Source organism: Tachysurus vachellii, chromosome 20 (assembly GCF_030014155.1).
Source record: "Tachysurus vachellii isolate PV-2020 chromosome 20, HZAU_Pvac_v1, whole genome shotgun sequence".
Classification (NCBI taxonomy): domain Eukaryota; kingdom Metazoa; phylum Chordata; class Actinopteri; order Siluriformes; family Bagridae; genus Tachysurus; species Tachysurus vachellii.
Genome location: NC_083479.1, coordinates 16,233,478 through 16,249,885, shown reverse-complemented (window position 1 = coordinate 16,249,885; position 16,408 = coordinate 16,233,478). Strand labels below are relative to the sequence as shown.

At 39.0% G+C, this 16,408-nt stretch overlaps 3 protein-coding genes across 4 annotated transcripts in view; 1 reads left to right on the top strand and 2 right to left on the bottom strand.

Annotated features, from left to right (window-relative positions):
• The first annotated feature begins 3,780 nt into the window (after positions 1 to 3,780).
• tssk6 (testis-specific serine kinase 6) lies at positions 3,781 to 4,692 on the top strand. The gene has a single exon (XM_060896660.1). It carries the CDS (start codon positions 3,781 to 3,783, stop codon positions 4,690 to 4,692), a length of 912 nt encoding a protein of 303 aa, XP_060752643.1.
• Positions 4,693 to 5,247: 555 nt separating this feature from the next.
• On the bottom strand, positions 5,248 to 10,765 carry ess2 (ess-2 splicing factor homolog). Of its 2 annotated transcripts, none has more exons than XM_060896309.1 (10): positions 10,323 to 10,765; positions 9,106 to 9,274; positions 8,834 to 8,929; positions 8,331 to 8,497; positions 8,100 to 8,217; positions 7,738 to 7,868; positions 7,457 to 7,559; positions 6,778 to 6,887; positions 6,442 to 6,557; positions 5,248 to 5,922 (listed from the first exon to the last, which is right to left on the bottom strand). In XM_060896309.1, exons 1-10 carry the CDS (start codon positions 10,434 to 10,436, stop codon positions 5,643 to 5,645), a joined length of 1,404 nt encoding a protein of 467 aa, XP_060752292.1. In that variant the 5' UTR covers positions 10,437 to 10,765; the 3' UTR covers positions 5,248 to 5,642. The 2 variants fall into 2 exon arrangements, with proteins under 2 accessions (XP_060752292.1, XP_060752293.1); XM_060896310.1 differs by having other exon boundaries at positions 5,250 to 5,922; positions 8,331 to 8,488.
• Positions 10,766 to 12,992: 2,227 nt separating this feature from the next.
• The window catches only part of dusp11 (dual specificity phosphatase 11 (RNA/RNP complex 1-interacting)), a 3,494-nt gene continuing 78 nt past the window's right edge, over positions 12,993 to 16,408 (bottom strand). Inside the window, exons 1-9 of the mRNA XM_060895751.1 lie at positions 16,170 to 16,408; positions 16,010 to 16,085; positions 15,764 to 15,895; positions 15,238 to 15,361; positions 14,803 to 14,863; positions 14,265 to 14,311; positions 13,833 to 13,908; positions 13,586 to 13,714; positions 12,993 to 13,475 (exon numbers count right to left, since the gene is read on the bottom strand). The exon at positions 16,170 to 16,408 is cut by the window's right edge and continues 78 nt beyond it. Coding sequence (XP_060751734.1) covers positions 13,169 to 13,475; positions 13,586 to 13,714; positions 13,833 to 13,908; positions 14,265 to 14,311; positions 14,803 to 14,863; positions 15,238 to 15,361; positions 15,764 to 15,895; positions 16,010 to 16,085; positions 16,170 to 16,204 — 987 coding nt within the window. The 5' untranslated portion in view covers positions 16,205 to 16,408 and the 3' untranslated portion in view covers positions 12,993 to 13,168. The remainder of the gene's footprint in view (positions 13,476 to 13,585; positions 13,715 to 13,832; positions 13,909 to 14,264; positions 14,312 to 14,802; positions 14,864 to 15,237; positions 15,362 to 15,763; positions 15,896 to 16,009; positions 16,086 to 16,169) is intronic.

The following is a 16,408-nucleotide window of genomic DNA, read 5'->3' as shown; positions in this document are numbered from 1 at the left end:
ATATAATAAACTAGTTCGGATAAGCGGTAGAAAATGAATGAATGAATGAATGAATAATAAACTTATATAGAACACAAATAAGTGATAAACATGAATAACTGAAACATATAGAAAAAACATCAGTAATGGTTATAATGAAAAATACAGCTGAAGTGTAACTGTGTATTAACTAATTATGTCAGTAGAACATGTTTACTCATTATGGAGAATTGAATAATGTTTAGTTAATTATATTCTTCCCCCCCAAACACTTCACAAAAGCATGTCATGGACTAATGTCATGTCACGGTTATACAATATTCCAGTCTAGTGTTCCCAGGATAGACTTGATCCTCATCGACCCTGACAAGGATTGAGTGTCATATCAGTTTTTTAATAATGGGTTGTGTAATTGGTCATACCCGAACCATTTACACCAATTGTGTCATACGTCTGGAACCGGCTTAGTAAAGGTTTTAATCAGGCCTAAATTTAGATTAGAGACCGAAATTGTAAACTAAAATCAAACTGTGAAGCTTAAAATAAAAGCAAGAAAAAGAAAGAGGGCTAATCACTGTTCCATTAAAGGGCAGAATAGAGCAATAACTCCATTTTATTATTACAGTATTAGGAAACTGAAAAACTGACACTGTAACCAGTGGCAGAGCCAGAGTTTTACATGTGGGGTGGCCAAGGCTACTCTAGGGGGTCCAAAGACCACGAAAAAATCAGTGTGTAATGCTGTTCTGACATCAAAGGAGCATGAACGAATCCCATAAGTGATTAAAGGTAGAAATAATTTACGTAACCCTGTGTTCTTTAACATGATTGGGTTCTAAAAATTTTATTTAATTAAAATTCTTTACATACTATGAATTGCCAGTGTCTATAAAAACTGCAGCTCAGGTCACACTGTTGCATATATAATCTGGGTATATAATAAGTGTGAACGTCCCAAATATTTTCAGATAAAGCTTAACCACCAAGAACAACAAGAAAGTGTATTACAGAAATTGCACAGTTTAATTACAAAAAAAAACCCACTGCAATTAAACATCAAATAATGAGAAGTTGGAGAAATCGACTTGGAAAAATGCAAAATATAATTTTTGTGCGCATCATTTCACAAACATAGAGATAGTGTACATTACAAATTCTAGGTAAAGTAGATGTAAAACAACATAAGTCTGCAATTTCGGTGAAAACTGGCCAAACCTTTCAAAAACGGGCCTCCTTGACTCAACACTAAAAACTCCAAGGTGACAGCCGGTCATCAACCATTGTAGTTCTGAGGTTTGTTTTAATCAGCATTTAAAGCAGAGAAGCTTTTCTCACAAGAAGCAGCGCTGAATCTTACAAAGCTTAAAGAGCTCATGGAACACTTCTTTATAAGGTTCTACAAACAATAAATTCAAGGAGAGTAGATGGTCCATGCCTTCCACTTTTCTCTCTATCAAGAAGTTGCTTAGTTTGATGAACCTTATTGTTGGAGGTCCTCTAAATTTAAATTCAGAAAAAGCAAACAAAAGGTTCCTCGCAGAAGAATGTTGTACTATTTGGGTTGAGAGACTGGATCCCCTCCATTATGTCAAAAACTATAATTTCAAAATCCTATAAAATGTATATGTATCTGAGAAAGAATTCCCCTTACCTCCACTGATCTATCGCCACTATTTTCAAGTGCTACTCCCTGTAGCACTCTCAGCACCACTGTGAGCCTGTCTCTCAGATTATGGCATAACATGTATCTGCATGCCCACCTTACATCTGTAAGTCTCTGCAGTTCCCTGGGCTGCTCCTGTGGACAGCTCTTTCTGAACTGCAAACCAGTGGAGATGAACATACAAGCAAGATACAAAGTTAAAGTTTCTGCAAGAGAGCAAAAATGTTAACTCCATCAGGCACTGATTTTACAGAATCAACAAGAACCAGATTCAAACAACATGCATTACATGGCTGTACAGGATCCTCTTTTGAAAAGGTAACCAAATCTCTGGATCTCTGGATATTGAAATGTCTGAAAAATGTGTTCAACAATGTGTCATCTGTATGAAAATGCTATAAATAAATATTACAAACATCTGATAATTAGATTAAATTATTGGCATTCCCGCCTCCACCTTGTGTGTGTGGAGTTTGCATGTTCTCCCCGTGCCTCGTGGGTTTCCTCCGGGTACTCCGGTTTCCTCCCCCGGTCCAAAGACATGCATGGTAGGTTGATTGGCATCTCTGGAAAAATTGTCCCTAGTGTGTGAGTGCGTGAGTGAATGAGAGTGTGTGTGTGCCCTGCGATGGGTTGGCACTCCGTCCAGGGTGTATCCTGCCTTGATGCCCGATGACGCCTGAGATAGGCACAGGCTCCCCGTGACCCGAGGTAGTTCGGATAAGCGGTAGAAGATGAATGAATGAATGAATGAATGAAATTATAGGTAAGCCCTACCATTGGGCTTTAAACTAGAATAGCATTACCATTAAACTAACAGCATAATTTACTAGTAAAATAATGAAGTATTCTGACTTCATGTCACAGAATTTCAAATTGACTCTCAAATAAATGAGATTTGAATCAGAATTCTGACTTCACGGCTCGGAATTCTGACTTCACGGCTCAGAATTCTGACTTCACAGGGCGGATCTCTGACTTCACGGCTCGGAATTCTGACTTCATAGAATTCTGACTTCAGGACTCGGAATTCTGACTTCACGGCTCGGAACTCTGACTCGCGGCCCAGAATTCTGACTTCACTTCATATAACTCTGACTTCACAGCTCGGAATTCTGACTTCACGGCTCGAAATTTTGTCTTCACGGCTCGGAATTCTGTTTTCACGGGGCGGATCTCTGACTTCATGGCTCGGAATTCTGACTTCACGGCTCAGAATTCTGTCTTCACGGCTCGGAATTCTGACTTCACGGCTCGGAATTCTGACTTTACGGTTCGGAATTCTGACTTCACTTCATGGAATTCTGACTTCACGGCTCGGAATTCTGACTTCACGGCTCGGAATTCTGACTTTACGGTTCGGAATTCTGACTTCACTTCATAGAATTCTGACTTCACGGCTCAGAATTCTGTCTTCACGGCTCGGAATTCTGACTTCACGGCTCGAAATTCTGTCTTCATGGCTCGGAATTCTCTCTTCACGGTTCACGGGGCGGATCTCTGACTTCATGGCTCGGAATTATGACTTCACGGGTCGGAACTCTGACTTCACGGCTCGGAATTCTGACTTCACGGTTCAGAATTCTGACTTCATGGCTCAGAATTCTGACTTCACGACTCAGAATTCTGACTTCACTTCATAGGATTCTGACTTCACGGCTCAGAACTCTAACTTCAGGGTTTGGAATTCTGACTTCACGGCTCAGAACTCTAACTTCAGGGTTTGGAATTCTGACTTCACGGTTCGGAATTCTGACTTCACTTCATAGAACTCTGACTTCACGGCTCGGAATTCTGACTCACGGCTCGGAATTCTGACTCACGGCTCGGAATTCTGACTTCACTTCATAGAACTCTGACTTCACAGCTCGGAATTCTGACTTTAAACGCAATTATTTCTTCAGTTGTTTCACTTGTCTGTTTCTCAGACAGTTCGCTTTCCAAAATCTCGCCATGTAATTAATTACGCGCCGGCTGCTGTTTTACGCGCCGTAATTCTAGTGCACTCTATTATTATGCAACAAGCACCACGTCATAAGATCACGAATGCGAATCAGAATATGAACTAATTACGTAATAGTATGATATAATAAAATGATGAAATAATCAATCTGATACCCCGCGCAATTCTAAAAGTAATGGACGACGAGACAAAGATATTAAAAAAAAATGGCTACATACCGGACCGTACACTGGGTGAAGGGTCTTATGGCAAGGTCAAGTCTGCCTACTCTAAAGAACTGAAGAAAAAAGTTGCTATCAAAATCATTGACCTGAAAAAAGCACCCTCTGAGGTGCTGCAGAAATTCCTGCCACGTGAACTGGAGATCATCTCCTCACTCATCCACCCACACATTGTAAGGACCTTCAAGAACTTTTATATAGATGCAAAAAAGCTGTTGATTGTGATGGAACTGGTAGAGCAGGGTGACTTGCTTGATCTCATTAAAACCAGAGGCAAACTTACAGAAGAACTCTCTAAAAAACTGTTCCGCCAACTAGCACTTGCTGTCAAGTTCATCCATGATCAAAATATTGTTCATCGGGACTTGAAGTGCGAGAACCTGCTGCTCGATAAAAAGTTCAACTTGAAAGTCACAGACTTTGGCTTTAGCAAGAGACTAGATTATGTGGATGGAGAGATGATGCTGAGTGACTCATTCTGTGGGTCTACAGCATATGCATCACCAGAATTACTGCAGAATCTACCTTATAACCCTAAAGTGAATGATGTGTGGAGCATGGGTGTTGTGCTCTTCATCATGCTGACAGGTACCATGCCCTTCGATGACTCCAATCCTATGAAGATGTTGGAAACTCAGAAGAAACATACCATCAAATTCCCTAAACATGCACAGAAGTACAAGTCTGCGTATGACCTCATCTACCGCATGCTGGACCCTGACCCTCTCAAAAGGATTGACGTCAACTGCATCCTCCAACACCCGTGGCTACAGGAAGAGCCCAAATTAGTTAAACGTATCCAGAGACAATTAAGAGGTCCATCTACATCAAAGGACTGCACAGAGGGTGCTAAACACAAGAGGTAAAGATAGCGGCATCAGATGACAATCCTACACGAGAATCCAGGAGTTTACCTGAAGCCGTAGAGCCAGTGGTGCCACGAAGATCATGTAACGTCTCCAAGATCAAATGACCCATTCTGTAGCATTATATACTCATGAAACAGAGGCGTACGGTATATTAGATGCATCTTTGAAAGAGCTTCAAATGTATAAATTGTTCATTTAGAGTAACATCAGCTTGAGTCAATTTTGAGTCAAAATTCTCTCATAGTTTAGCTTATATAACTCAATTTAACTGAAATAATTTTATTATGGGTCGAGTCATTTCAATAACAATTGCTTGTTACACAAATCCTACCTTCAAATAAAAAAATATATTATAACATATACTGTTTATACTTATACTATTTCAGTCTTTACAAAACTATTTAGTGGAGAAACAAATCCCAGATTTTGCTTCCCTATGAGTCAAAGATGGTTGATTCATCAGGATACAATTAAGTGCATCATTAGATCTTTAATTTCAGCATGAATTACTGCATTGCATGACCAATTTTATCGATACAAATCCATGAATTTTATAGTAAAAAAAAAAAAAAGAACAAAACAAATACACAAAAATGGTATGTCAATAAATAATCTGTTTATGTTTGAAAAGATCCAGGGAAAAAAGATTATATTGACCATAAAAGAGCCCAACATGAATATTCTTCTCAATTTGTCAAAAATATATTTATCTTTTCACTCCGGTAAACAGAACAAAACAGGAAAACATTCAAAATAATAGGGACCATTTCAATAACCTGTACCCAAAAAAAAAAAAAAAATTCTAGCCATCTTTATGCCTTTAAATGATGAAGTAGTCGGCAACACTTAAAGTCTATGAGTCGCTCAGTCGGCAAATAAAGGCCAGAAATCCAAAGCAGGAGACAGTTTGTGTAGGATTGTTGTCCTTTGTGCTGTTAGTGCTGCCCTCAGAAGTAGTCGGCTGCCTTTCTCCTCTTTGGCAGCTGTAGCAGATTGTCCGTGATGGAAGCAGGGTCGTGTGAGGCGGGTGTGCGGGTTTTGCCTGGTGTGGGGGTGTGTAAAGAATGTGAGGGGGTGAGTGGTGTTTTGGAACCGGATGTTCTGTGAGAGGGTGATGGTGTATAGCTTGCACGTAGGGCTTTATCTGTGTACTTCCTGGATGACCGGTTGACGAGGCGCTGCAAAGCTGGAGACAGAGCAGCAGGACTCAAACCTTTTGGGGTTAAACTGGAAAAAAAAGTGGAGAAGTCAATCTTTGAGCAATAGTTATACTCACAGATGCTTTAAGTTAATTACATTTAGCAACCTGCCCTTTGTGAATGGAGAGTGGATCCAAGTAGTAAGCATCACACACCTGTGATGAATTATATTAATGACTGTTCTCTGTTGCAGTGAGATGTAGCAGGTATAAAAGGGAGAGTGCACCAAAGAGAGAGCTGAGCACAGTGTGTGTGTGTGTGTGTGTGTAGAAACAGACCAGACCTTACAGGAACGTCTGAGTTAATGAAACCTATGAGTTATTATAAGAACCTATGAGTAATATAAGTTATTGCTTCATCAGCTATTAGAGCCTTATTGGAGCTTTAAGCCGTATAAGAGCAAATGCACAATAAACACTGGTGAATAAGTACAAGAGGCCAGGATGCAGGACAGACACAAATTATTAGAAATGCCTTTTTATGACGGAGGTGTAATTTCATAGTCATGTGCATAACGAGGAAATGTATGCGAGTGTGTGCATCATACCTGGCAAGATTTTCTGTGACTTTACGCAGAGCTTCCTGTTTCTTTGCTCTGTTTTTGGCTGCCATTTCATTGGCCATTTTTAGCCCGAGCCTCTCTCTGCGTCCTGGCTCAGGAATCTAAACACACACCAAAACTCACAGAGTGAGTACGGCAACATTTATACACGATCGTGATCTTTACTAACTCTGAATCATAATATTTAGAATAATTATGCGGTAAACCATAAAAGAAGTGAGAATCTTACACCGTCAGATTATTTATAAGAGTTAAGACCATTAAGACTATTTGGTGCAAGATCTTGATCTGGGATATTATGTGTTTTTGTTGTATATGCACCTTAAATGCAGGGCCATGGCTCCTCTCTATGAGTGGAGTTTCTGAGCCGTCCAGTCTAAATGGTGTGTCCTCAATCTCTCCCCATGTCATTAAGGGAGATTCACACACTCCTGCAACAACATAGAAAAGTGCACAATCAACATTTTATACAAGGTTAATTAAGTGAGTGTATATTACCTGGTGCAGGTGAGGGTACTAGTGGGTGCTAGTGAGGGTGCTAGTGAGGGTGCTAGTGAGTGTACGTTACCTGGTGCAGGTGAGGGTGCTAGTGAGTGTAAGTTACCTGGTGCAGGTGAGGGTGCTAGTGAGTGTACGTTACCTGGTGCAGGTGACGGTGCTAGTGAGTGTAAGTTACCTGGTGCAGGTGAGGGTGCTAGTGAGTGTACGTTACCTGGTGCAGGTGACGGTGCTAGTGAGCGTAAGTTACCTGGTGCAGGTGACGGTGCTAGTGAGTGTAAGTTACCTGGTGCAGGTGAGGGTGCTAGTGAGTGTAAGTTACCTGGTGCAGGTGAGGGTGCTAGTGAGTGTACGTTACCTGGTGCAGGTGAGGGTGCTAGTGAGTGTACGTTACCTGGTGCAGGTGAGGGTGCTAGTGAGTGTACGTTACCTGGTGCAGGTGAGGGTGCTAGTGAGTGTACGTTACCTGGTGCAGGTGAGGGTGCTAGTGAGTGTACGTTACCTGGTGCAGGTGAGGGTGCTCCCTCGAAGCCATAGCCATTGACTTTAGGAGACTCGTGTGGCAGTAGTTCTTTCCCATCCGGTCCCACCTTTCCTAATTTAAACTAAACACAGCACATAAATAAATCAGCAGACTCAGTAGGAGTATATAAGAGTGGGCAGAGTAACAATTCACAGTAAGTACGAGCTGGGTGGGTTTACAGCTGAGTGTATGAGTGTGAGTGGCGTGTGTATGAGAGTGGGTGGAGCTGCTGATGGTTACAGAGGAGCTGGTAGAGCTACCTGTGCATTGAGAGCAGCAGCCTGTTGGATCTGTGATTTGTTCAGGGCTTTGCAGAATGGGTCCACGTCAAAGCGGGTGTTTTTGTACAGGACTTCTCTCGGCTTCTTAAACACTGTGTCGTCTTTCACACCTGTTTGGGATTCAACACACACATTGCACATTGTGTAAATACAAAAACTGCAATGTGCAACGATGACAAGATAATCAGAATACACCTGGACCATTAACTAAAGATTCAGGGCAATTTGCCTACCAAGTATGAGAGTGGGCAGAGTTACTAATTACAGCATGTGTGAGTCATATGAATATATAACCATACACACGTGTGTGTGTGTGTGTGTGTGTGTGGTGCTATTCTTGCCTTCAGGGTAGTACATGAGGGCGTTTTTGGCAGTGTACTCCCATGTCTCTACTCCAGCTTTCACACACTCCAGAGCCTGAGTCTCTGATGATGGCAGAGCCAGATTTTCCTCTCGACGCTGCGACAAACAATAATAACTTAATTTATAAAGAACCATCTATTTAGAGAACACATGCATGAACACACACCAAAAACCCACACAGCAAGAGAATTATGGCAGTGCTTGATTACCTGTTTGAACTCGGCCTCAGCCTCGTACAGCCAGGCGTTCTTCAGCTTCTCCTTATCTTGTGCCAAAGCCATAATCTGCTCGAATGATGCGTTATCCTCACTCGTGGTCTTTGACAGGAAACAGTCCAGAGATGGCAGCTCCTTCTCTTTCCTGCCATCTTTACCTCCTGAGGAACAAAGCAGAGTTGAAGGACGCCATCTAAACATGCCACACCAAAGTAAAACCGCAATAATGTCTAGAAAATAATAACTGACTAAATAATAATGTCCCACGCACGCTGACCATTCAATTCGGTCCACATATGGATATGGATGCACATATGAATATAATACATGATATGTTGCAGGAAATAATGCTTTGTACATCCTTTATAGTGAGGTACAGGCCTATAGGATTAACTGTATGTGTTTGCAGGGTTCAGGTTTTTGTAACAGAAGCATGCAGCATAGAAACGTTAAAAGCAGACGTTTTTAAAGCAATTCTGTGGTGCGTGATTTCATACCGAGCTCCGTGTCTCTGCCTGTCCGAGATTTACTAAGTGAAGTGGCTGGAGAAGCAGCGTGGCCGTCAGGAGTCCCAAATGTCGATGGTGTCACATCTGAAAACACAAAAACTCTGAATGTTTTATTAATATTTTTAATTATTAAACAATTATTAATCTTTTTCCTGCTACAGTCATTTCTGTAACAAAAAAAGTAGATTTTATATATGAATAAGTAACAAAAGAATTGGCTGTTAAATGTCATGCCTCAGTAAACCTATGATGTAACTCACATGGGACGTAAGTGCGTGGGGTGTATTTGGCCATGGCTGAACCATATTTGATGGCAATCTCCCTCATTCTCTGTAGGTCTCCACTCTCTTCAGCCTCCAGGTAATCCTTCTGTGCTTGCAGTTTAATGACATCTGGGAAGAAGTCCCTCTGAATGATCTGCTCCAGACTCTGCACACAGGAAACACTCAATTAAAACTAAAATAGCAAAAGGATCGCTCAAAAGCCGAATCAACAACATACAACAGAATCAAAGCAATCTATCTTAATATATGACACACGGTCACATTTGGAGACTTTTTAGATGCAGTTCATTGATCTGCGTTAACGTCGTGTAACAGAGAAATAACAAAAGGGAAACAATAAAAATAATTTAAAAACAGAAGAACATGTCTGGAAATTGGTGAAGCAGCTAATTAATTGAGCTGAGGATGTGTTGGATAATCAATATAGTCTGAATGATCATAAACAAAAAACAGTTCGTCATCTAAATATAACCCATGTGACTACATGGCTGATCTGAATGTGTGAATAAAGGCAGTATGCGGGAATGACATGAGGCTTAACCGTTATTAATAAAAGCTTTCCTGAATAAGCCAGAATTTAAGGATCAAAATCTTAAATGAGCAATAAGTGACTGATTTCTCAGAAATCTGTGACTACTGTAACTAAACACAGAGGAGCTTCCACTGTTTCTCCATAAACATTAGAGTGGTAAAAAAATCCTGCTCCTCAGTATATATACATAAACACTCACTGACACCCATGTCAGGGATACGAAGACACCGAAGTATTCATTACTTTCACTACACGAGTGAAATGCATAAATGATCAATTGTATAATATGTTAATATTTAACCCATCTCTCCCCCATCTCTCTCTCTCCCTCCTCCATCTCTCTCTCTCTCCCCCTGCAGCTAATAAAGTATATTTACCCATAATAGAAACGACAGTAATAACAACGCTAATATCAGGTTCAGCAGTCCAACGTTGGCTAAAAGAGGAAACATCATTAGATGTGTACCAATAACACAACGTCTTATAACGATATACAAGATAATACTTAGAGAAATACAAGATATACATAAAAACGACTGCTTCGTCCTGATACAGTTTTTAACCATCACGTTGTTGATGGATCGCGCATTCCTGTTAAAATAGGAGCTCACAATATCATGTCCTTTTTGCTTAACAGCTTTAGTGAACATTGTTAAATCACCTCGACATATTTCTCCTCGTCCAAGATCTTTTTGGTCGTCTTGCACGGTTCCTCTTCTGGTTTCCTCACAGCCACGGTGTTGTCCGTCTTCACACACACTGTGCTCTCCTCCATCGTCACACCAACAACACAAACTACACCAATGTCTAAAGTGTTTATATATCCGATTATAAACCTTAAAGCTAGCCGTGTAGCTAATCGAGCTAGGCTAGGCTAGGCTAGGCTAGCTAAGTTTACCTTAATAAAATAAATGTTAAATTACAGCGAAAGCGTTTAATTACTTGTCTGTTTTTTTAACGTATCGCTCGATCCTAATCGTAAACAGCAAACACAAACAAATACACGATAAAATTCTGCCCACAAACGGTCTTGTTTTCTAAATAAACACCACCCTTACGCAAACGCAGCGAATTTCGGGTCATCTTCTTCTTCTGCTGATGCTTCTTCTGTGTTTGGTGTTTATCGGCGGTTGGCAGACCAACTTAGAAGGTGCATTCATGCTACCTGCTGGATTGGAGTGTGTATTGCAACGTAGTAGTGAAGTTAGGCGCAGGAGGTAGGGGAAAAAAAATAAAAATAAAATAACAATCATAAATAATATGAATACTACTACTACTAATAAATAATAATAATAATAATAATAATAATAATAATAATAATAACAACAAAAATAACAATAAAATAATAAAAGCATATAATAATAATAATAATAATAATAATAATAATAATAATAATAATAATAATAACAAAAATAACAATAAAATAATAAAAGCATATAATAATAATAATCATCATCATCATAATAATAATAATCATAATCATAATCATAATCATAATAATGATAATAATCTATAAAACTTGACATAAATGAAGGGGGAAATTAATCCTATTATTTATTTTTATTTCTTTTAGATAATTCTGTAGTTCATGATAAATTCTTGATTGCTTTGAGCCGTTCCCCAGCAGAACCTGGAACGACAAATGATTTACTCCCAGAGCTTGTGTTAGAGTAAATCTTTTATACAATACATTTAACAAGCTCATGCTCTACTGTCTCTTCTTGCCCACATTTATCACATTTTCCAGTTTCACGCTTCCCTATGCTGTGCAGATACTTATTTAACACACAGTGTCCTCTTTTCTGGAGCCCAATCTGTTTCTCTCTTTACCAACATGCCCTTGAATATGGTATAAGTGCCTTCCTTTTAGTCCTGTGTTCCACTCCTTCTGCCACATCTTTCTTATTTCTTTCTATCCCTCTTACTTCCTTTTTACTTAATGATCAATGTGTTTCAATGCCTGAATGAGTGTTCAATGGCCAGAATGTCTGCCTCATTTACAATGTGCAATAATCTTATATTTATTTGTTACCCTCTCCATCCTAGTACATTCCTGCATCTCATTTTATTCAATTCCATTCTATCATCTATAGCACAACTATATATACAATTTATTTATTTTTCAATGTTTTATTTTTTTATTTTTTGTCTATTCATATTTACATGTTTATTTTTTTATATTCTCATATTTCTATTGTCTGTGTGTTGTCTCTGTGTATGTACTAGAAGCATATGACACTAAAACCAATTGTATGCACAATCATACATAGCAATAAAGCTCCTTCTGATTCTAAATTTAACTTTGTAGAATATGACTAAGAAAGAAAATATGACATCAGAGCCTTTAATCCAAATCATATAACCAATCATAGATAAATACATTTGCTACAATAAGTGATTCAACATGAACACACAAAAAAAATGCTAATGCACAGCTGATGTTTTTCAGATAGGTTTTGCAATAGATGGGAAAAGAAGCCGCTAATTTACTGATATGTCACTTGATCACTAAACTGAGGTAGATTGTGTAAACTAATATTTAAAGAATGTTTTGCTTAGCTAATAAAACCCAATGAAGTTAATTTAATGCAACTTATGACAAGCTAGCTAGTTAAAGTATTAAACATTGCTAGCTGTTTAGTGTCATAACTAGAAGGTTAAACGAGTAGTTAAAAATGAAGAACTAGTAGTTTCTCTTTTTAAATCCTTGTCTAGTTAGCGTTTGTTAAACTGCCACTAAGCAAATTAGCTAGTTTATTTTATAGACACAGAAACAAAGGCTAGATACAACACCCAAGCTATTAGAAACACCTAAGCTATTAGCACTATAATGTAACAGTAACTAAACGGCGGATTTTAAACAACAAAATTGTTAGTGTGGTCAATTTAACTACCACAATAATGACTTCTCAGTTTTATATTAACCAGCTAGATATGTATAATACATTATGATAAATGGCTTCTATCTTATCTAGAAATGATCACAATGTAGAGTGGAATTAAATTGACTCTAATAAGATGGAAACATATAAAGAAACTCTTTCTACATGAACTACTTACAGTACCTAAGCTACACTAACCAGGGTGGGTCTCTCAAGTATTACCTCTCTCAAGGTAATATCAAGAGGATGACCATGCCCATCCCAGCAACCTCTGCTGCCTTCATCCCTCCTGTCGTGCAGATAAAGTCGAGACCAGCAAAAAACTTAATGTCCATATTTCTACACCTCATTTCTTGGAGGTTGTGACAGAGTACAGATCATATGACACATACAGGCTATGTGCACTACAGAAACAGATGATTTTAAGGAGTTTCAGAGTAACAGTCTGCTTTGGGGTTTTACAAACTTTAATAAAACAATATGTGTAGCTTTGCACCTGTTGCAGGTTTACATTTTACACATTTTACAGCTAAAAGGATAAAGATCAATAAAATGTTGCTAATCTGTAACCTCTTTGTTAACATGAATACTTTCAAGGCTAGAGAGAATGCTGTGTTTACAGTCACTACGAGTATGGAGTATCTGTAGCGTGTTTATGATTCGCTCTAGGCTTTTTTTTTCGGCGTGTGTGTCCACGAGGCACTTCTCCGAAGGTGTAGCGTGGCATGAAGTTGGGGTTTGGAGGAGGAGCGGGGTAATGGCCTGCCCTAAAATCAAACCAGGCACCCGGGGTAGGCGTGGGTAGGAGAGGAGGTGGTCCCCTGAAAGATGGTGTAGGGAGTAAAGGAGGAGGGGCTCTGTGAGGGGGTGTGGGAAACCAAGGACGTAGACAGGGTCTCGCCTGGTTGTTGCTCCACGTCTGGTCGAAAAACCTGATAAGGAGAAAAGCAGAGTTTCAGTCACAGCTCTGATTAAACTCTCAGAAAGTAAAAGTAATAGCAGAAAGTAACTTTCTGTAATAAGCATGAAAGGGCACACATACTCAAAGCGATCCCGATAATCTTCTCTCCTCCTAAAAGAAGAGTGAGGTTCATGGACAGTTGAGTCATTCCTATTGTTTCTGGCTCCACCCTTAACAGGCTCCTGCTCTGGTTCGTCCATTCCATCATTACTACAGAACCAAGTTTTTATCAGTATAAATCAGTATGCCACAGAATTGTGCTCTGCTTTTATTAAATCAAAATAGTTTGTAAAAGTACATGTTCTAAATAAAACATTATTGATAATACCTGCGTTTTGGTCCTGATTTCAGATCCTCCAGGTAATTCTGCCGCTCTATAGAGTGACCACGTGCCTTGTTGAACACTGAAACAAACAAACACAATCGAATAGCTTTTTAATAATAGTAACAGTTATCAAACAAAAACAGTGTGCAATTTTTAGTCAAAAAATAAAGTGAACTCCAGTATCGTTTAGTGACATAGGAATGTTCAACTTAACAAAGGGTTTTTATTTAGTTTTAACAATTCCAAGATACGACTAAATAAATAAACGACTAAATAACAAACTTAACAAAACCAACAATACGGTTATACAGTACATGCTGAATAACAATCTATATTTAGTGTTTAAAGTGAATGTTGCTGCTTTATCTCTAGATGGCACTCACTTATTTGTTAACAGTTAGCTGTTAAAATTCTTAAAAGATGTTAATAACTTACGATCGATGGCTTCATGCGGTTCAACACCATCTACATCGATCAGATATCTACAATCAAAAACACACACAGTACTGAGCTGTTCCCTGCTCCTATAATATATAAACATGCCACAGTGTAAGCATGTGAGGATCTCACACATCATTCATCCTTTTTTATGGTTGGATTCCATGATACATAAAATACACTTAAATACATACTTTTCATCTGCAAATGAGCTGGTGAACAGAACGAGGTGTGACACATGTTCCTTAACATTCATTTAGAAGACAGCTGACTTTCAGGAGTTTAAAAAAGTTGCAGCAGCTGTGACATGCCTGAGAAGCAGCATGAGTTTGCCTTCATACTCTCAGTTTAGGGGCTCTTTTGTGTCATTAGCCATCAGATACAACAACACCCAATACCTCTTACTGTCCTGAACTGTGTCCCAAACTGAGTTTCTCACACACACACACCAGTTAATTGTCATTCCACAGATATTGCACATGTATATAAATAAATATAGCAATTTTACATATACAATGTTTTATTTTGTTTCTACCTGCACACGAGGTATCCAGTTCGGTTTAGTCCGTGGGTGCAGTGAACTCCAATCAGCTTATCTGTGAACACGGCAACACTGCTAATCAGTATGCATCGTTTATAACCATGTATTAGCATAGAGCATTTACATAGAAATCAGTTAAAAATGAAAAGGTTTACTCTATGAGCTACAAAAAACTGGGAACAGCTTCATTTTTGGAAAAAAAAAAAACAACCAAAAAAAAAAAACAATGAAATTTTATCTGGTCTTCAAATTTATATTTACAGGTTGGTGAATAACAAAATTTGATTTTTTGTGATAATTGGGTTATACTGTACAGTATATATAAGTCCACTCGAAGTTTTTTTTTTTTTTGTCACTTTTTGTTTTAAACTCGTCTGGAGAACGATATGTGAGTGAATGAGGGGAATGTGAACTCGAATGTGGATGTACCATTGTTCTGATTATCATGCAGAAATCTTCTTACTGCCTTTTTAAAGCTCATGATGGTGGAGTCACTTGGCACCTCATGCCCTGCTGTAAATATCTTCAGGTAGTGCAGCGTGTCTGGCAAATCCTGCCTCACATCCAAATGAACAGTAGTTAGTAGTCATGTAACCATATATGAAAATGTTACATCACTTGTATTCGTTTCTAGACTTATAGTGGGGGTTATTTCTATGTGACATCTGCTACAGGAATTTTAGAAATGTATAAAAAAGACAACACGGTGATACACCACTGAAAGTTGTGCGCTATCCTTTTACGAAGTCGTCACCTTAACGCTGTGCTGTCAGTGGAATGAGCAGTGAAAATATTTCATTCCAAGCATTCCAGGGAAAGGTGTATTAATGTCTAAACACAACATGGCTATATGACTCTTTCATGAAGTTTTACATTAACTTAACAAAAGCTTGTAGCTTTCGGTTTAACATCAGTCTGTTTGTGGGCACGTATTTGTGGACATGGTGCTGGTCACCTGGGGCTGGTAGTAACGTGTGGTGAAAGTGAGATCAATGATAAGACCAAGTTCTTCACCCTCCTTCTTTAACACATCCATCAGATCCAAAGGTCCAAACACTTCTGATTCATGCAGATGCCTGTGCAAAGCCTGGAAAAGAGAAATGAGGGTCACACCAGGTCAGCACAAGTGTGTGTGTGTGTGTGTGAGTCTGTGTGTGATGGTGAGTGTGTGTGTGTGTGTGTGTGTGTGTGTGTGTGTCACCTGTTTTAAAGGTACTTTAAATGCAATGAAGCGCGTGCCTGGTATCTGTTTACCCACTGCTTTATAATCAGTCCATCTGTGGACAATATACACTGGTGTCACTAAGACCACAAATATCACACAGTTCTCCTCTGCACAAGTACATGACATGATAACTTACCTGTCTGGGATGGCACTTTTCTTTTTTGGACCCATGTTCTATACTAACTAGGACTATATTTCACACTAACTAACAATAACAGCTGCTTGGCCATACAACGCTGTCACTAAAAAAAACAACCTTGTACGCATGCGCCAACTTTGCCGAGCACTAGCTAGCTTACGGTAAAGCTATCTATATTTACAGTTTAACCATAAAAAATAAGCATTTCTATTACTTTTTATGTCACTCCGTATACA

Coding starts and splice junctions, on each gene's coding strand:
- tssk6 (XM_060896660.1), top strand. CDS start 3,781: ATGGACGACGAGACAAAGATATTAAAAAAAAATGGCTACATACCGGAC.
- ess2 (XM_060896309.1), bottom strand. CDS start 10,436: ATGGAGGAGAGCACAGTGTGTGTGAAGACGGACAACACCGTGGCTGTG. Junction 9,275..10,322: donor ACGAGGAGAAATATGTCGAG/GTGATTTAACAA, acceptor TCCTGTGTGCAG/AGTCTGGAGCAGATCATTCA. Junction 7,560..7,737: donor CTGCTGCTCTCAATGCACAG/GTAGCTCTACCA, acceptor TGCTGTGTTTAG/TTTAAATTAGGAAAGGTGGG.